The sequence below is a fragment of the Microcaecilia unicolor genome, chromosome 2 (genome assembly GCF_901765095.1).
Source record: "Microcaecilia unicolor chromosome 2, aMicUni1.1, whole genome shotgun sequence".
NCBI lineage: Eukaryota > Metazoa > Chordata > Amphibia > Gymnophiona > Siphonopidae > Microcaecilia > Microcaecilia unicolor.
Window position 1 is genome coordinate 178,057,040 of NC_044032.1, and position 21,172 is coordinate 178,078,211.

Consider the following 21,172-nt stretch of genomic DNA (forward strand, 5'->3'; position numbering starts at 1 on the left):
TCCAGCTTCTTCCCTATCACCACTTTTGTGAAGAGGTACCACCTCCGCAGTTCTCCAGTCCCTCGGAACCTCTCCCGTCTCCATGGATTTATTAAACAAATCTTTAAGAGGACCCGCCAGAACCTCTCTGAGCTCCCTCAATATTCTGGGGTGGATCCCGTCCGGTCCCATGGCTTTGTCCACCTTTAGCTTTCCAAGTTGTTGATACACACTCTTCCGTGAACGGTGCTATATCCATTCCATTCTTAGGTGTACTTTTGCCAGTCCCTCGCGGTCCTTCTCCAGGATTTTCTTCAGTGAAAACCGAACAAAAGTATCTATTTAGCAAATTGGCTTTTTCTTCATCATTATCTACATAGCGGATCGCTGTATGTTTTAGTCTCACAATTCCCTTTTTAGTCCTTCTTCTTTCACTAATATACCTGAAGAAATTTTTGTCGCCCCTCCTTACATTTCTATTCCTCACCTCACTCCTTCCTTAGCCTTCCATTCCCTTCAGTCTTCAATCTATTCCCCATTACCATATTTCTATCCCCTGTAATCGTTATCCTAAGTACATAAGTATTGCCACACTAGGACAGTCCAAAGGTCCATCAAGCCCAGCATCCTGTTTCCAACAGTGGCCAATCCAGGTCACAAATACCTGGCAAGATCTCAAAAAAGCTCAATACATTTTATGCTGCTTAACACAGAAATAAGCAGCGGATATTCCCCAAGTCCATTTTAATAATGCTCTATGTACTTTTCCTTTAGGAAGCCGTCCAAACCATTTTTTAAACCCCGCTAAGCTTTACCACATTTTCTGGCAACGAATTCCAGAGTTTAATTACACGTTGAGTGAAGAAAATTTTCCCTCATTCATTTCAAATTTACTACTTTGTAGCTTCATTACATTTTTATTTTATTTATTTTATTTATTGCATTTGTATCCCATGTTTTCCCACCTCTTTGCAGGCTGAATGTGGCTTACAATACATCATGGATAATGGAATGAGAAGAGAATAGATATTTAGTATTACAGAAGGATTTTGGGTAGAATGGTAATGGAATATATCATAGTAGTATAATAGAAGGCATTATTAACGTTTCTGGATGTATGTGGGAGTTTCACATACTTTGATCTTTGTGGTATATCTTGTCGAAGAGATGGGTCTTTAGTAGTTTACGGAAGTTGGTCAGTTCATAGGTCGCTTTTAGGTTGCGTGGCAGTGCGTTCCAGAATTGTGTGCTCATATAGGAGAAGGTTGATGCGTGCATTACTTTGTATTTTAGACCTTTACAATACATGCCCCCTAGTCCTAGTATTTTGGAAAGAGTAGACTATTCACGTCTACCCGTTCCACTCCACTCGTTTTATAGACTTCTATCATATATCCCCTCAGCTGTCTTTTCTCCAAGCTGAAGAGCCCTAGCTGCTTCAGCCTTTCCTCATAGTTAAGTCGTCCCATCCCCTTTATCATTTTTTTGTCGCCCTTCTAATCCCACTATATCTTGTTTGAGAGGCGGCGACCAGAATTGAACACAATATTCGATGTGGGGTCACACCATGGAGCGATACAAAGGCATTATAATGCCCTCAGTTTTGTTTTCCATTCCTTTCCTAATAATACCTAACATTCTATTTGGTTTCTTAGCCGCCGCTGCACACTGAGCAGAGGGTTTCAACATACCATCAATGATGACGCCTAGATCCCTTTCTTAGTTGGTGACTCCTAACTTGGACCTTGCATTATGTAGCTATAATTCGGGTTCCTCTTTCCCACATGCATCACTTTGCACTTGCTCACATTAAACGTCATCTGCCATTTAGACGCCCAGTTTCCCAGTCTCGTAAAGTCCTCTTGTAATTTCTCACTATCCTCTTGCGATTTAACAGTTTTGGTTAACTTTGTGTTGTCAACAAATTTAATTACCTCACTAGTTACTCCCATCTCTAGATCATTTATAAATATGTTAAAAAGCAGCGGTCCCAGCCGAGACCCCTGGGGAATACCCAGTGCATTTTTCTAGGAAAAAAGGTACCGGTACTCAAATGCTTGGCCACCCTTCAGGGGTGGGGTAATCACTGAGGGACCCACCCCACAATAGCCAGGCCCCCTGCAACCAGCCACAGAATCCATGACAAGGCAGAATTGATGTGTAGAGCCTGAGCTCTTTCATTAAAACTTGGGATCCATGGGTCAATTGTAGCAGACAATGGAAAAGGTTCCGGTACTCAGTTCCCCCAAGTATCCCCTCAAAAAAAGCCCTGGGAATACCACTATCTACCCTTCTCCATCACTATCTCCTCTTCTCGTTTATTTCCTTGCCACCTTTCCTCCTCCACTTGGCCTCTTCCACAAGGTTCCACCATGCCCAGTATCTCCCTCCTTCCACTCTTTTAGCCCAGTATCTGCTTCCTCTTTCTCCCCTCCCCTCCCTCATAGCCTGACAGCTCCCTCCCTCTCTCTCTCTCTCCCTTCCACTTTACCACCCCCCAAGCATCTTCCTGGCTCTCCTCTCTTCCCTCCTGCCCCCTCCCACCCATGGTCCAGCATTTTTCCCTCACTCCCTTCTGCCCCTGGATCCAACATATCCCTCCTCCTCTCCTCCCCCCTCATGTCCCACATCACTCCATCTCTTTTTCTGCCTCCCTCTCTCCCGTTGTCCACCATCTCTCTCTCTCTCCCCCTTGCATCCTAGGTCAAGCATTTCTCCCTCTCTCATACCTCTTTCCCCTGTGCAGCATCTCTCCCTCCCTCCCAGGTCCAACATTCCTTCCTCTCTGGTCCTTCACCCTTCCTGTGTAGCATATCTCCCTCTCTCCATCTCCCCACCCTGCATCCACCAATTTTACTTTCCCTCCCCCCCCCCCTCATTTCCAACAATTATTTCTCCACCCCATGTCCAACAATTATTCCTCCACCTCAACAATTGTCCTTTTCTTCCACCCCTCCATACAGCATCTTTCTTTCTCTCCCTCCCCCCACTCGCAGCATCTTTAAAGGGTTTACCAGCAGTGTGTAAGAATCGCTTCTGCTGGCTGACCTAGATGCCTTTCTTTTGGCCACATTTGAGCATCTGGCCCTGACAGAATTCAGTTTTCTCTACCTCCACTTGCTGGCAGGAAGAGATAACACTCAGTTGTGCAGAATCGTGTCGCTGATTAAAGTGAAGAAAATTATCCAGTAAGACACAATTTCTCCTTTCTGTTCCTTTTTTATAAGGCTATAAAAACTTGCTTTTGATCATTCATTTAGATTTAAAAATGTATAGGTAGTGTGTTTAATTGACATGGATTGTTTTGTTTATGCTTTGTAATTGTTTCTTACAGGACATCTTCATCAGTTCATTTAATGAAATTTTCACCCGATGGAGAGTTTTTCGCTACAGCAGGAGAGGTAAACAATTTTATAAATTTACCATCTGTTATTAAGGGATCTTTTTACTAAAGTGTGTTAGGCACTTATCCCCGGATTCCATATATGCAACTAAAGTTGCACATGCAAATCAGCATGCATAGCTGATTTGCACGTGCAACTTAATTGATTAATGAGCCAATCAGTGCCAATAATTGGCTTTTAACCAATTATTGGCGTTTTTGGAATTAGGAGTTACACGCACATAGTATTCTATAATGCTGTGCGCAAACTCCTATAGCATGTAATTTCAAGGGGTGTGGTCAAGGGTGTTCCAGGGACATCCCCAGAATTCACACGCTTTGTTACAGAATAGACTCAGTGGTGACATTTACACCTGCTTTCAGCAGGTATAATTGCCAGTGCCTAAAGTTAGGTGTCGTTCATGTGCTTAGAGCTATTCTATAAAGGATGTGGATCCATTATAGAATAGCACTCAGCACTTAAATTTTTCAGTGTTGAGTTTTCAGCACCATTTATAGAATCTAGTCCTCAATGTGCAAATTGGCATGCATTAATGTGCAAATTGGCAGTAGGTGCTGTGTACCCGGATGCAGTCAGCAAGGGGGTACAATGAGCAGTTGAGCAGCTGTCAGCTCTGGTGGTCCCCTGCCCTGGAATAGGAAGTTTGTCGTCAGAGGGGGTAGGGGACAGGCAGAGATTACAGCCGTTCAGCTGCTCACCCCCTTTTTTGGAGGAGGGAGAGCAGGGAAGAGGGTGATGCGCCTGGAGGAGGGGGGGTGCTCCGCCATGGGTGGCAACCAAGCTAGGTACGCCACTGTAAAAACCTGTGGACTAATTCAGGTTGTGTTGGTAGGCAGACACTGTTAAAACAGTTCAACAGCTTGATCTAAGGTAGAGAGCCTAATATAGCTTGATGCCCCAGCTTTTATCATTTAAAAGACTTGTGAAATAAAAGTATCAAGCTTTAAAGCAGGTGCTCTGAGGATTATGATATAGGTTGACCTGCCCCATGCTGCAAAATAGCTGTGTGTGAATGAATCTTAGGCTGAAGATGGTTTCCTAGTTGCCATCACCTCAATATGCAGGGTTGTAGAATCAAAATTATTTTCTCATCAGGACCCATAAGTATCCTTTGTGGAGAAGTCTGTCTATTTGTTAAGTCTTGGTCTTTCTGCTGAAGGTGATTTTCATGTTGTCTTAGTTCTAGGAGGTTTGCCTTCTTGCATTCCAGGACTGAGGAATGGTTTGCTTAGGCGCAGAAATCTTCATGAGTTGAATTTGCAGAGAATATTGCCATTTACTGAAGGAAACAAGTGATTTTCGACTCTCAGGCCATTTGTTGCCAGAGGAACTTTCTCCAACTTCGGAGACTCATCTGTCTTGACACACCTTGATGCAGAGCAGACACTCCTAGTTGACACTCTCTCTGCCACGTACTTTTCATGAGCAGTATTTTGAAGAGTCTCACTCGGACCTCTCCTGGGAGACGGACCATGACCCACAGGACCTCTCAGCTGAGAGATCCTATGGTATTCCATCTAATTCCTCTCCACCACCTGAGAGATGTAGGTCTCCTCCAGAGAATATATATTTTCTGGCTTTGTGCGATGGCTCAAGCCATACCTTTCAAATTGGAAACAGAGGTTCTAGATTACACCTCTTCTCCTAGAAAAGGAATCAGTTCTTGAGGTTCTAGATTACGCCTCTCCTCCTAGAGAAGGAATCACTGTTCCACTTCATTTAATTATGAAAAATACTTTGTTCAAAAACTGGGAGATTCCATTAACAGCTCACATAACACCAAAGAAAATTGATACAATGTATAGGATAATGAAATCCATCATTCCCTACTTGTGGAATCTGCCTTAAAATGCACTTGCAGTGCAAGATCTCTTGCTAATGAAATCCATCATTCCCTACTTGTGGAATCTGCCTTAAAATGCACTTGCAGTGCAAGATCTCTTGCTTCTGCTCTTCCAAGAAGAGAAGCTAGAATATTTGACCCTTTTTGGCAGAAAAACTTTTCAGGCTTCAGTTCTAACCAATCACATATTGGATTATCAACTTTATTCCACAATTTACTTAAAGTCTCTAGTACAGAGTACTCTACCTTTTACAGAATCCCCGCCCCCCCCCCCCCCCCCCCCACACACACACACCTGAGAAAGCCGAGTAATTCCATAAGCTTCACAGAAAACTTTTGACTGTCATAAATATCTAGTAAGGCAGGCTTTTGATGGCTTTGTCTCTTTATGCATTTCTGCCTTAGCAGTGGCAATGTAACTTCTCTGTTGGCTCATGGTCTCCAACCTCGAATCTGCTGCCCAGGAGCGTCTAGCAGGTGTCTCTTGTTGAGAAAACTTGTTTGGTGACAGTTGAGGAAGTGGCTGACTTGATTAAAAAAACATACAGATATTATAAAGACACTATACAGGCCACACACTTCTGCTACTTCTAGATGATTTGCAGGCAGATATCAACATCCCAATTACGATATATGTAAGCATAGTTAGACTCCTACTCCTCCTCCACCTCAGAGGACTACATCCCAATGCTCTCGTCCAAGGCAGCAGTGTGGTCAAAAATCCCAGACACCCTCTCAGCCTAAACAGCCTAATTTTTACTCCTTCCTAGAGAACATTGCCACCGTACAGTTGCCCGTGCCAAACGACCTGTCGAAGGGAGGCTCGTTGTCTTTCAACAGAAGTGACCTCTCATAACCTCTGGCCATTGGGTGCTACACACCATTCAACACAGCTACACTGTTTATTGACAAACAAGACCTCCTGACCATCCACCTAGAGTCTCATTTCAACTCCCGCCAAATGAAGTTACTTTGCTTTATGCAATAGAACCAGAAAGCAATAGTACCAGTTCCTCTGCCAGACAGGTGTTGAGGGTTCTATTCCAGATATTTTCTCATATCAAAAAAGATGGGGGGAGTACATCTAATTTTTGATCTATGAGACTGGAGATGACAGTGCCAACCGAAGGTGTAGGCCAAGGCCTCCAGCTGGGTTGATTGCAAGGGAATCCTTAAAAGGTCTGTTCACGTCCCCTGGAGACCTCTCACTTGCAAACAAGGAGAGATCTGACTGAGTTTCTGGATTCCCTGGCTATTACAGGGCTTCCTCCCAGATTCCGGGTGAGTTCCCAGAGTCCTCCATATTCCAACCATGCTGGGTCTTTTCCAGCTTGGGAAATTCCCACTGTACTCCCCTAGGGTCCAAAAGACAGATCAACACAAAGCTTGTTGGCCTAAGCAAAATCTATGCAGATTAGTCTTTGTTTCACTTCTCAGCATTCCTTGGTTCAGGGAATGGGCTCAACAACTTCAGAATGGGTTCTGTTTTAGCCTGCCACCACCCACATAGCTGTCCCTTTATGGCTGCCACCACCTGAGTGGGTTCCTGTTGTTCGTCCTAACTGTCCTAGGGTGGACTATACCCAAGTTGTCTGATGGTAGGCACTTTTGAGAAGATCTACCGGAACTGGGGTCCCCCCTTCCCTCATCACAGGACATACACCCTGTTAGAAAGACTTAAACAAGTTTGTACTCGAAGAGAAAATTTGCATATTTCAGCTGGGTCACTTCTTCCCATGATACAACTGAACAATTGGCTTTGCGCCTTAGATCTCAAGGAGGCATACATACACACACATACCTATTCCCCTTGTACACAAAGTTCCTTTGCTTTCACTGTGGAACTCTACACTATCAATACAAGATCTTACCATTTAGCTTGGCTTCAGCTCCTTGAGTCTTCACAGAGTGTCTGCTAGAAGTAGCTGCATCACCTAGCACATGGGGCATACACCGTCTTCCCTTACCTGGACGACTGGTTAATCAAGGCAGCCTCCCAAGAGTCGGTAACTCCTTCATTCAGTCACCATAAGGCTCCTAGAGCTCCTCAGGTTTGTGATCAATTGCCCCAAATCACATCTTCAAACAGTTCAGATTGTAGAGTTCATAGGGTCTCTCCTCAGTACTAGTCAAGGATGAGCCTTCCTTCCTCAACCGAGGGCAAACATACTACATCTCGCCACTCAGATGTTAAAGTCCACCCAAGTATCTGCTTGTCAGATGTTTTGCCTACTTGGTCATATGGCTTCAACAGTCTATGTAACATTGTTGCCTTGTCTTCACTTTTGAATTCCTCAGTGGACACTCTCCTCTCAGTGGTCCCAAGCCACAGTATTACTGTCTGCTCATATTTGAATCACTCCACAGCTATGCCACTCTCTACAGTGGTTTATCATGTCCCAGAATTTCATTCCATTCCAATCACTTCCACATCTCAAGCTCCTCACCACAGATGCCTCCATGACAGGTTGGGGGAGCACATCTTGACAGTCTTCTTGAGAGAAACGACATATTATTCACCTGGAATTGTGAGCTGTTTGGAATGCTCTCAGAACCTTCTAGGGCAGTATCTTTGGTCAGGTAATACATAGTAAATGACGGCAGATAAAGACCTAAATGCCCAGCAAGATAAACTCATTTTACATGGTATGTAATACTTTATATGTATCCCCGAGTTTGATTTGACCCTGCCTTTCTCAGGGCACAGACCGTAAGTCTGCCCAGCACTGTTCCTGTACTAAACGTTCTGAAGCTAATGTCGAAGCCCCTTAAAATTTACACTCCAGCCCATCCATATCCATATCCAGTCATGATCAGGGCACAGACTGTAGAAGTCCGCCCTGCACCGGTTTTACTCTCCAAATACTGGCATCGCCACCCAATGTCTACTAAGATTCCATAGATCCATTCCTTCTAAACAGGATTCCTTTGTGTTTATCCCACGCATATTTGAATTCCATTACCATTTTCATCTCCACCACCTCCCGTGAGAGGGCATTCCACGTATCTACCACCCTCTCTGTGAAAAAATACTTCCTGACATTACTCCTGAATCTTCCCCCCTTCAACCTCAATTCATGTCTTCTAGTTCTACCACCTTCCCCGTCTCCGGAAAAGGTTTGTTGCGGATTAATACCTTTCAAATATTTGAACGTCTGTATTATGTCACCCCTGTTTCTCCTTTCCTCCAAGGTATACATGTTCAGATCAGCAAATCTCTCCTCCTACGGTTTGCAACGCAAATCCCATACCATTTTTGTAGCTTTTCTTTGCACCGCTTCCAGTCTTTTTACATCTTTAGCAAGATATGGCCTCCAAAACTGAACACAATACTCCAAGTGGGGCCTCACCAATGACTTGTAGAGGGGCATCAACACCTCCTTTCTTCTGCTGGTTAAACCCCTCTCTATGCAGCCTAGCATCCTTCTGGCCACGGCCATCACCTTGTCACATTGTTTCTTCACTTCATATCTTCTGACACCAACACCCCAATGTGTCTCTCCTGAGTCGTTCTTACTAATCTTTCCCCTCCTATTTGGTATCTCTCTTTTGGGTTTCTGCACCCCAAATGCATCACTCTGCACTTCTTGGCATTAAATTTTAACTGCTTATAACAATTAGAATCCCTTGTACTTTTTTTCTCTTTTTTAAATATGCTCTTTACTCTTATTACTATGTGATGCTACTAGTGAAAGCTAATTAAAATTAGCTTTCACTAGTAGCATCACATAGTAATAAGACTAAAGAGCATATTTAAAAAAGAGAAAAAAAGTACAAGGGATTCTAATTGTTATAAGCAATTTTGAGTGCATGAAACCAGAAGAGGATAAGATACCCCAGGAATAGTTTATTGGTTATATTAAATTTTAACTGCCAGACCCTCGACCATTCTTCTAACTTTTGGAGATCCCTTCTCGTTTCTACTCCCTCGAGGATATCCACTCTATTGGTTATCTTCGTGTCATCTGCTAAAAGGTAAACCTTTCCTTCCAACTCTTCAGCAATATGTCTCTCAAACATATTAAACAAAATGGGCCCCAGCACCGACCCCTGAGGAACCCCACTGCTCACCATCCTTTCCTCCGAGTGGATTCCATTTACCACCACCTTCTGTCACCTGTTGGTCAACCAGTTTTCTATCCAGTTCAGCCCTTTCAGCTTATTCACGAGTCTTCTGTCGGGGACTGTATCAAAGGCTTTGCTGAAATCCAAGTAGATTACATTTAGCGCATGGCCTTCATCCATTTCTTTTGTCACTTGCCTGGAAAGACAACAGGTAGCAATGTATTACATGAACAAACAAGGAGGAACAGGTTCTTATTAGCTCTGTTGACAAGTAATCTATATATGAACTTGAGCAACTTCTCTTTAAGAGCTGTTCACATAGCCGGCAAACAGAATTCTGTAGCAAAGTCCTTCAACCTCATGAACGATCCCTATGCACCTTTGTAGTTCATCGAATATCCCAGCTCTGAGGGACCTCAGCGATTTCCCTCTTTGCTTTTTCTCAGAACAAGCTTCCCCGCATTTGTTCCGGAATATAAGCTCCAAACTGTAGAACCTCAGATGGGGAACAGATCTTCAATACGCTTTCCTCCCACTACCTCTTATAGGGAAAACTCTAGTTAAAATGTGTCGAGACCCAGGGGCCATGATTCTCATAGCTCCCTACTGTCCATGTCAAAGCTGGTTCCCCCTTCTAGAGGTATCGTCCAGGGAACCATTGAAGTTAGATCAGCATTGGCGTATCATAGATGCAAGATACAGAATGCCTCATTGGCTGCTCACCCTGCTATAGTGCAATTCCTCAAGAGAGTCACTCAACTGCATCTCCTTCTCCGCTATATTTGTCCTCAGTGGAGTCTTTGAGTGGGTCTTCAGTCAGCCCCCTTTGATCCCCTTCGTTCGGCAACTATCAAAGATCTTATTTTAAAGGCAGTATTTCTAGTTGCCATTTCATCAGCTTGGAGATTTTTAGATCTTCAAGCTATGTCTTGCAGGGATCTTTCTCTGCTTTTCTGACTTGGCACAGTTCCGTCCTTTTTGCCAAAGATTGTATCTCTTTTTATTCCAGACTGTTTCTTCCTTCTTTTTCCAGGGCAGTCTATTCTGCAGAATACGCTCTGCGACTGTTCTATGTGAAGCAAGTCCGTTATGCGCTATCTTACCGCCACCAATTATTCAGGCGGTCTGATTATCTTTTGTCCAGTTTACGGGACCATAGAAGGGTGTGCCAGGCTCCAAAGCAACAGTGACTTAATGGCTTAAGGAGGCTATTTCTTTGGCTTTCATTCTGAGGGGTAGATCTGTTCCCATGAGCTTCAAGGCTCGTTCTACCAGTTCTTTGGTTACTTCTTTGGCAGAGTCCTGGGCAATTGCATTGGCAGAGATCTGTCAGTCAGCGATGTGGTGGTCTTCTTATTCCTTTGTTAAACATTACTGTTTTGGATGTATCTATTTGAGCAGATTCTTTCTTCGGGGCCACAGTTTTTGCTGCAGGGATATCAGTCGCTCCCTTCTTAAGGGTTGCTTTTGTACATTCTATTTTTCTGGAATGATCCTTGGGACGTAATTGAAGGAAAAATTAATTAACCTGATAATTTTTTTCCTTTAGTCCCAAAGGATCAGTCCAGAGCCCGTTCTTCTGTGATGGTTTTGGTTTTTTCGGGTTCTATGTAATTTCAGGTTTTTGTATTCTGGTTCTGTTGTTTCTAAGACATGAGTTTTGCCCTTTATTTATAGTTCTTTTTCTATCTAGAGGCTGGAGTTTTTTTCTCTGGAAGTCACACTTCCACTTCTTTGTTATTGAATACTGGCTTGCTAAGCTCAGGAACTTGAGGCACAACTTGTTAGAGTTCTCTGTCTGCACCTACCGATTGATGGTCACAACCCATTTGTCTGGACTGATCCTTTAGGACCAAAGGAAAGAAAATTATTAGGTAATTAACTAATTTTCCATATGCTCCGATTCAAAAGATGGGAATAACATATCTAAGTTCTGATTTAATCCTTCAATCAATAAGGCTTCATAACCATAAAAATATCTCCACGAAGACTGTCTTTACTTAGAACCTATGGAAACCTACTGTAGTACAAAGAAAAGAAAACCAGAGCTTGAAAAACTGAGAAAAATCATTATTCTGTCTCTGAGACTAAAGGAGCCTTGCCTTTTGCAGTTGGTCTGACTGTTGTAGCTTAAAGATCTCTCCCCACCATAGCCATCGCTATGTGGTGGCAAATGTCACCACCAAAAAATGGTGTGCCACCCCAATTCAATTGGGTATGGCTCCTCTAATGTGGCTGCTGACTGTAGTGTGCAGCATCAGCAATAAAAGAGAGTTCATGTTCTGCTGGTTCTGGTTCCTCCCCTTAAAGCAGGAAGTGACTTTGGGGGTGGAGGACATGCTCACCACACTGCAGTGTGTGCAGCATGTGATATGGAAGATTGTGGCTTCACTCTCCATTACTGCTGCTATAGCTGCAGATAGCATCCAGAAGCGGAAGAGGCAGCTGAGAGAAGAGGTGTGATATTAGATGGGGGGAGGGCAAGGGAGGAAAGTGGAGACAGGTCAAGGGGATGGAAGACTAGAAAGAAAGCAGATATGCTTCTTTGCAAGGTGGGGAGGAATGCTGGACATGGCCCGGGCGGTAGGATGACAGAAGAGAGATGGTGGTGAATGAAGGAAAAGAAAGATGTTGGGAATAGGGATACACAGGGGGATGCTGGATCCTATGAGGAGTACAAAGAGATGAAATGATGGGGTGGCAGTAGGGAGATGGGCAAGATGGTTTGAACATCAGAAGGGAGGAGGAGAGAGATCCAAATGCTGGACAGAAATTTGGGGGTGGGGGAATGAGAGTCATTGCTGAATCAGGGAAGTATGTAAAGAAAGGAAATATGTTTGCTTAAGGGTAGAAGGAGAGATGGTAGATATGGAGAGAGTAGGGTGATAAGGGAGATGCTGGATTGGGATGAGAAGAGAGGGGCTACGGAAACAGGATGTGAAAGATGATGGCTTCTAGGAGGGGACAAGAAAGGAGATACTGTTGGTTATGGAGGAAAAAAGGGGACATAGAGAATGCTGGACAGGATTTGTATGGTGACAGGAAATGCGTCATATGAGGTGAGTAGGAAGACAGGAGCAACACTGGCACATGGGGGGGGGGGGGGGTGAAGGGAGTCAGATTACAAAGGGGAGATACCAGACATTGGAGGTGAATAGGACAGAGAGGGTGCTGGATGGGGGGGGCGGAATAGGGGAGAAAGGGGAAATCCTGATAGAGGGAGAGAAACGGAGGGGAGATTCTGAACACGGGCAAGGCAGGAAGGAGAGGGGATGGGAAATGCTGATGGAGGTGGAAAGGGTTGAATGAGAGAAGACAAGAGATGCTGGGCGAGGAGGAGGAGGAGTGCTGTACAGAGGGGAAGAGGGAGAGGAGAGAGAGAAAAGAAGTGTTAGCAGAAAAAACTGGGGAATCATAGGATGAGGATTGGGAGGGCTGTAGGTAGATGCAGAAAAAAAGGAAGATTGAAGACTGGACAGTAAGATGAATTAAATCTAGGCATATTGAGAGGCTGAAAAATAAAAGGAAGAAAGTTGAAAGGAAGAGATTGAAATCAGAGATGCATGTAGAGAAAATGGGAAGAACATAGAAAGCAGAGAAGTGGCAGATGAACTGGAGAGCCTGCAAAGAGAGCTAAGACACAAGAAAGCAGAAAACTGGAGACCATGACAAACATGAATAATATAGGCATAGAACAAAGGTAGAATAAAGAATTTTAATTTTAGCAAATGGAAACTGTCAGTTTAACAGTAGAAATCTACATTTAGTTTATATTTTACAATTTAAATAATATTTCTGTTTGGTGAGTTGTATGAGGAAAGGTCTGAGCTACATTATTGGGAACTGTGATGTGTGTTTCAAAACTGGAGGTTCAGAGTTTATACTGAGATTCTCAGGGCTGCCAAGTTACCCAGTTTCAACAGGGAGATTTTAGGCTGTTTCTGGCTTTCTGACAATCCTATACTGATACATTATAGGACCTGCAGCATAGATTTTAGTGAATGGAATCGGGGACTATAAATCTCACACTTCTTTGGTGTGTAAGTTCAAAACTTTGACTGGCCATGAAATAGGTAACATGGCAAGGCTGGATTCTGGTCTGTCTTTGGAATCTAGATCTCACTCCTATATAGAAGAATTTGTGAAATAATGCTGCTGTTTTGGCTGGCTGAAACTAGCTGGCAGGATTTTTTTATGCGTTCAAATTCCTTGGGACATACAGGTAGCAATTCTATAAATTGGTGCCATGATTTAGGTGCCCGAATGTCATGTTTTTCACACCGATTATATAACGGCATCTTGGTGCCAAGATTCTGTTATAAAATACTATTTTAAGCTGGCATTAATGTTCCTAAAGTTCTGTGTCAAGTTATGCCAAGTCAATGGCAGTTGTAACTATTGGCGACTACACGTGCCCTGAAGAGCGCGTACCTTATAATATTCTATAAGTTATAGGTGTATATCGGATGCACTCGCTTTACCTGCCCATAATCCGCTCACTTACATGCTAAGCAATTTTGATGCGTATGTTATAGAATAGTACCTGGGGAATAGGCCAACAGAAGGCTTTAGTGACCTGCTGTCTAAAACAGTATTCTCCATTTTCTTGTTCTTTTACTTAGTATGGAATTTGTTTTTTTCCTTTATTTTTCGCCATAAAATAGTACCTAGCAGTTGTGTGCAATTGCCAATTAGTGGCACCAGTCAAGCACATTATACTGTAACTTAAGCACACAACTGACACCTGTGTTGAGGTCCCAATTTATAGAATTGCCCTTATTGTGTATTTTAAAGCTATAAAGGTATAGGTAAGGGATAATTATGATTTATGGAAAATTCACTTTAGCTCCCCCCCCCCCGCCCCCCGCACATCTGGATTGTCTCCCTGATGCCACCCCAAATATTTGTCTAGAAACACCACTGCTCCCCAACATGTTTTGTTTATTTGTCTTTTTTTTTAGATTGTAGGCTTCCAGAAGCAAAGACTGTCTTATATATGTCTCTACTGGTAGTGCTACACAAATATGTCTCTACTGGTAGTGCTACACAAATAATAAATGGGACTTTACCTGTTCTATTTACCGGAACCCAGACTGATGAGATAAAAGTTGCAGTCATAATTGTCCTTGTTGCTGTGTGGGTCCATGTCATTTATAATATTCCTAATTTGTAAAGTGTGCAGATTGTTTTAAGGCTTATACTCACATTTGGGAGGGGGGAGTTATTTACTATATAGCATGTGTTAAGCATCGATGTGAACTGTTAGTGGGTGACCCAGATAGTGAATCTTTTTTCTCATTATTGCTTACCAGCACTTGGTTAATATTTCATTTTTCTGTCTTGTAAAATCTAGTTAGTTATGCAAATCATTTTGACCAGGTGTTGAAAGTAAACACAAGATAAGTTGTATATGTACCTCCTTAAAAGTACTTGTGTGTACAGTTCAACCAAGTGATAGAATACTACTGGTTTATCTTTCCCAGTCAGGTTTTCTTTTTCTGAAAATCCCTACTTTGCTTTTTCCACAGGATGACTGCCTTGTAAAGGTATGGTATAATACTGATAGTTGGCAATCAGCTGTGACACCTCCAGTTCTCAGTCCAGAAAAACAAACAGAAGGGGAAGTTGACTTTTCCTTTGTGTACTTGGCCCATCCACGAGCTGTAAATGGATTTTCATGGCGAAAGACAAATAAATACATGCCACGGTCAGTATGATATTTATAAAATGTTCAATTTTTTTAGTATTTGATAGGAATTTCTTCCAGCTTATATAGAATTTCTGTTTAAAGACAGAGAAATAAGAAAAATTTATATATAAAACACTAATAAAAGGTCACCCTGGAAAGGTATGAGCTAACCAAAAAAATTCCTTTCTCCTGAAAAAACAGCAGTAGACACTTAAAACTTTCAGAGGGATTTATTAGATGGGCAGCAGGAGCATATAACATTGTTAGTGTGTTAAAATCAAGTAACAATGAGTTAAGTTTTGACCTGGAGAAAATTGTATTGAGGGGCACATTGTTACAGGTTTCCATTGGAAATTAACACATGTGTATGTTGATTGTAGTGCTTTGTGTGCGTCAAACTGCATGATATATGTAATCTGGTGCACAGCTATCTATTAATTCAGTAGAACATTGGGGTAGAATCATTTACTAGGTTCAGTTTATTTTTTCCGTTCTATTGCCAGGATTTATGGGGAGGGAAATATGTATTATTAATAAGCTGTTTAGCAAAAACCGATATATAAAAACATTCATGTTTTATTGTTTTTGTACTCTGGTCTCTTGATGTAAAAATATATGGCATCTCTTCGTTGGGCTCTCAGATACATTGGGGTACCACATCTTGTCAAAAATATTGATATTATAAAACGTACTCATATTTCATGCTTTATTGAAATCGATCAAGACTTTCTTTAAATTTGATAGCTAAAATATAAAATTGAAATGTCATATTTGAATTATGGTAAGATTTTTATTTTTATATGTATTGCTGACATGAGAATAGAATTTGATTGCTCTTGGTCAGGTAGCAGAATGGATCAGCCACTGAAACAGCCGAATATATCTGGTGCTGATATGATGCATTTCTTCCACAGCTGTAGAAATACCTTAGAATTCATCTCCCTGTCTGCCACACTGGGCCCTCCTCAGTCCTTGGGCCTAGTATGTTTTGTTTTGCTTTTCTCTTGTTCTTTCCTACAATTTGGGCCTCTTAAGCTATGCTAGTACTTCAGCCCTTTCTTGCTTTACTAATTGCTGAAAAACACTGTTTTAAGTTCCTGATTTTGTATGGAAGTCTCATATTTCTTTTTGTCTTGGTATGGCTCTTTCAGCAAGTTCAATAGATAATTTTTTCCACTATACATTTGTTTTCTCATTTCATTTATTTCATGTTATTTAACATTTGTATCAGGGCCGGTGCTAGGGTTTCTGGCGCCCCCTTCAAACTATGTTGACCCCCCCCCCCCCCCCCCCCCCCAAGGTCCACCATCTCTTTTTCTCTCTTTTCCCTCCCCCTCTTCTCTCACTTTACCCCCTTTTTCAGCCCAGTGCCTTAAAAGGTGAAGAACAAAAGGTTTTTTTTTTTTCATTTTTTTCTCAACAGCTTTTTAATTTGAAAGCTTCCCATGTGTAGATATAAATATGATGAAATAAAATTGAATATCACTAAAACTGCTTAAAAAATTTTGTAGCTGGTGGAAACAGCGCTAATAAAGGCTATATTTTGTGCTCCTTTTTCTACACTGTTCTATGGAATACATGGCTAAATTTCAGTGAGGCTATTCTGTTTACTGATGGGTTCATCTTAACTGTTTCTGTAACCTGCCTTGGGAAGCCTGGTATTATAAAGATTGGAAATAAAATTAAACTCTATTTTCATTGGGGTCCTTGGAATCACATCTTCACCTCATCTCTTTTGTACAAATGGATTATTCTGTTTTGAGTATGTTTCAGGGAGAAGTGGTTTTCAGAAGTCAAAATAATAAAAATAATATTTTCTTTCATGCAGGTCTCTTATTTGCTTAAACACAACTAAATGGGGTTATAAGCCCCTAATGCAGTCCATTGGTTTTCTTATATTTTGTCCTTGTGATGACTTCTACTGTGCCAAAACCTGCCCCCTCCCACTTCCGCAGTAATGCCACCATCCTCCTCCCGCATACTACAGTCCTACCTTGAAGGGCCCGTCTGCCCTAGTGGGATTCTTTCCTGCCCTTGTAGCCATAGAGGCCACTACACCAAAAGGACGGCCTTCAAGGATTAAGGTAGGTCTTGGGAGGGCTGTAGTGTGCGGTGGCAATGGCCAGTGGAGCGTAGCTCACGGGTTAGCATGGCAGTTTCTGGCACCCTTCAAATGTTGTCGCCCCCCCTGCCATGCATACCCTGTTTACTGCGTTCCACTGCCCCTGATTTGTATCCCATATTATCCAAATTTAGTTCAATGTGGTCAACAGTATATATCATAAAACATCATGTCTGAAATAGAAAAACATATAAAATTATTCTCTGTCCCTCAGAGAAGAATTTTCTGAAAAGAAATGTTTTCAAATGTTTGTGAAAATTTAATAACTTTCCTTCCTTAGCCTCTGCAGCAGATGAATCTAGGAACTGGTAGATTGTGTCCATCTACCAGCAGGTGGAGATAGAGATAACAAATAGAAGGTAGTGATACCAGACGACCAGCTCCTTCATTCAGTATATCTCTTGTCCCCAGCAGGTGGTTCTTCAGCAGCTCCTGGATTCTTCTGTTGGGACTTCTCCTGGGTCCTGTGGGCCAGTTGAGTGTGAGGGGTGTCTGACTGGTGGTGCCGACTTTGGGGGCATACTCAGTCTTCTAGGTCCCTGCTTCACCCTGTCCCCTTTCCTCCCAGTCTTCTTGAGCTCTAGCCTTCCTCACCGTTACAATCGAAAAAAGATAAAAAAGTACAGGGATTCCCTACGCCTTTTGTGCTGTGCGGTTGGACAGCAGGCTGCTGTGTCTGAGAGGTCCCGCAGCTGTTTGGAAGCGCCAGCTGTGGAATGAGTCTTCTCCTTTCTCATTTTGGCGCATGGGTACAGCTCTCTGCTTATGGCAGCAGAGTCAGTTAAAAGATGCTCCCGCTGCAGTAGTAGATGCACTGCGGCAGGAATCTGTGTGGAGGCATGTTCGGATGCTTTGACAGAAAGTGGCGATGCTCCCCTTCCTGTTATGCCTGTTTTCCGCGCAGATGCGAAGGGATCACATACCTTTTGCAAGCACTGGCCAACGTAGTCTCTCCTTAGCTGTTGTCTGCTCCTGAGGCTTTTCACCCTGCAGCATTTCTGAGTGTGTTGGCCGGGGGTGGGGGTGGGGGGTACAGTTCTTCCCTTGGGGCTTCTTTGGGTGTTATTTTTGACATTGCTTGCTCAGGGGAATTTATTTTCTCCATACTTCATTTTGCTGATGCATCAAGCTTACCTTCTTAAGAGGGCCTTGCCCCCAGCAGCCCTTCTTGGGTATTCCTCTCTCCCAGGGAACTTCTTCATCGAATTTGGGTTTAATGGTCCAGGGTCCTGTTGAGGATCCGGCCTTGAAACGGCAGCATCTGGGCACCATTTCTGAGGTGGGGGTCGGTCAGGCTTGCCTCGGTTGCTCTGTTGCTACCCACACTATTGGAGAGTCCTTTGCGCCCTTCACACGTGGATGATCTGGTCATGGGTGATGGTTCAGGAGGAGTCTGATGCCCTTCTGCGGTGTGTATCTTTCACAGGGATGTGCTTCCTTAGCTTACCTCCATTGCCTTGGAGGCATTAAATTTTGCGGACATGGAGGCGCAAGCGGTGGCTACAGTCAACCCCAAGATGGCCAGCACGAGAAATCCATCTAAGTCTTTTCCTGTCCATTAGGCCATTCAGGAGTTTATTTCAACCCAATGGGCTGACTCGGATGGGGGCTTGAAAGTGGCCAAGATGATGTTTTGCCTGTATCCTGTGGTTGCGGAGTATGGGGACAAATTCCTCCTTCCTAAGGTGGATGCCTTGGTCACAGCAGTGACTAAGAAGATCATTCTCCCTGTGGAGGGAGGTGTTGCTCTCAAGGACATGCAGGATTGGTGCCTGGAGGCGTCTCTCAAACATGCCTTTGAGGTATCTGCATTGGCCCTCCAGGTTTATATCTGCAGCTCATACGCCACCAGAGTCTTCCTTAGCTGGTTTCAGCAGGCCCTCAAGCAGAACTTGGATTTGAGACCTGTCTTTGGGGGCCTCTTTCTCCCATATGGAGATGGGGCTTGCTTATTTGGCGGACTCCCTGTATAATTTGGTGTGGGCATCGGCCAAACAGATTGCATTGGCGATATCTTCCCGCCATTTGTTGTGGCTTCATCATTGGGCTGCGGACATAGCCTTTAAGCAGCACCTTATGTGTCTCCCCATTCCAGTGAAGCTTCTCTTTGGAGAGAACATAGAGAAGATTGTTAAAGACTTGGGTGACTCTAAGTCTCAGAGGCTTCCCGAAGATAAACCCAAGTCCTCATTGAGAGTCTGGTCAGTTAGACCTCACCTTTTTGAGGCTCGCCAGTAGTGGCTGGGCAAGGTGACTGGATCCTTCCAGCATCCTCACTTTCAGCAATGCTCTTCCTTTCAAGGTGACAAGTGGCCCTTGGGGCCTACGCCTTGTCAGGGAACAGGCATTACCTAATGATGGGCACTGGTCAGCTGACTTCCTTCTACGAAGAGTGGACCAAAATCTCATCTGACCAGTGAGACTTAAACATTGTCCGAGAAGGTTACAAGTTGGAATTTTCCTATCCAGTGCGTGAGGTGTTTCTGGAATCCCGTTGTCCTACAGCCTCCAAACAGGTTGCGGTCCAGGACACGTTGCAGATGCTGCTGGATCTGGGGGCGGTAGTGCCTGTGTCCCCTCCAGAGGTTCGCTCAGGGAGATATTCGATTTACTTTGTGGTCTCTGAAAAAGGAGGGCTCTTTTTTTGCCCCATTGTTGATCTTCAGAAGGTAAATCACTGTCTCTGTGTGGCATTTTTGCATGGAGACTCTCAAATCTGTCGTGGCGGTGGTGCAATCGGGAGAGTTCCTTATGGCCCTGGACTTCAAGGAGGCCTACTTGCATATACCTATTTGGCCACCTCATCAATGGTTTCGCCGCTTTGCCATACTGGGACATCATTTCCAGTTTTGGGCCTTGCCTTTTGGCCTGGCTACTGCTCCGGTAACTTTTTCCAAGATGATGGTGGTGGTGGCAATGTTCACCGACTGATGTTGGCCCTGCTACAGTCCTTGGGCTGGGTGGTGAATCTTCTAGAGTCAACTCGCCCCGACCCAGACAATACCTGGGGATCTGATTCGACATGATGCAGGGCTGTGTGTTTCTGCCAGACGTCAGGAGGTTCAAACTTCAGGTTCAGGTTCACAACCTCTTTCAGTTGTTGAGCCTGCGAGCGTGGGATTATGTTCAGGTGTTGGGCTTGATGGCTGCCACTTTGGAGGTGGTGCCTTGGGCGTGGCCCACATGCGCCCTCTGCAACACTCTGCTCAGCAGATGATCACCGGTGTCTCAGGAGTATCAGCTGTACGCCCTGTGGTTACCCCAGGAGTGTCAGAGCATGAGCTGGTGGCTTCATAAGTCTACCCCACCTTTGGCGTCTCCGCAGTGGATGGTTGTAGTCATGGATTCCAGCCTGTTGGGGTGGGCGCCCGTTGTCTTCATCTTCATGCTCAGGGGCTGTGGTCTTCGCAGGAGACGGTGTGGCTCATAAACCGCCTGGAGCTTCAAGCGGTGGTGAGTGCTTTGATGGAGTTTCAGGATTTCTTGATGGTCAAGGTGGTTCTTGTTCTCGGACAACATGATGGTGGTCGCTTACATCAATTGGCAGGTCGGCACTTGGAGTCTAGGTCTGGCTGTCGAGAAGTGTCAACTCATGGAGTGGGCTGAGGATCACGTGCTTGCTCTTTCCACAGCTCATATCGCGGGTCAGGTAGTCGTGCGGGTGGTTTTCTCAGTTGGCATCTCTGGAAGTTTCTGATGCTTCAGATAGAAGCTGCAGGCTGGATGAGAAGCAGCGTTCTTTCACTGCAGCAGTCACGGCGTTCTGAAGGCCGTGAGGGGCAGGGAGAAGGGGAGAGGTAAGAATAGGTGCCGGAGAAAAAGGGAGAGAGAAAGATGCAGATTGAGGGGTGCTGCTGCAGGAGTGCAGGGAAATGCCAGATCAGATGCCAGACTATGGGAGGCGGAGAAAAAGAGAGAGATGCAGGAAAAGGAGCAGTTAAATTGCGTTAAATTTTTTTAAACACAAGTTACATTAATTCGTTAATCATGCTAGTGTGTTAAATGTGCAGACCTAGTGTTTAGCCAGTAGAAGAGGTATAACGTGATCAGACGTCTTTTCCCAGAATCAG

The 21,172-nt window shown here is 43.9% G+C and overlaps 1 protein-coding gene across 3 annotated transcripts in view; it reads left to right on the top strand.

Moving 5' to 3' along the window:
* DMXL1 (Dmx like 1) overlaps positions 1–21,172 on the top strand; it is a 522,326-nt gene that overhangs the window by 128,307 nt on the left and 372,847 nt on the right. For all 3 annotated transcript variants that reach the window (XM_030193519.1, XM_030193517.1, XM_030193518.1), the window contains exons 6-7: positions 3,314–3,380; positions 14,820–14,998. In XM_030193519.1, the coding sequence (XP_030049379.1) occupies positions 3,314–3,380; positions 14,820–14,998 (246 nt within the window). The remainder of the gene's footprint in view (positions 1–3,313; positions 3,381–14,819; positions 14,999–21,172) is intronic.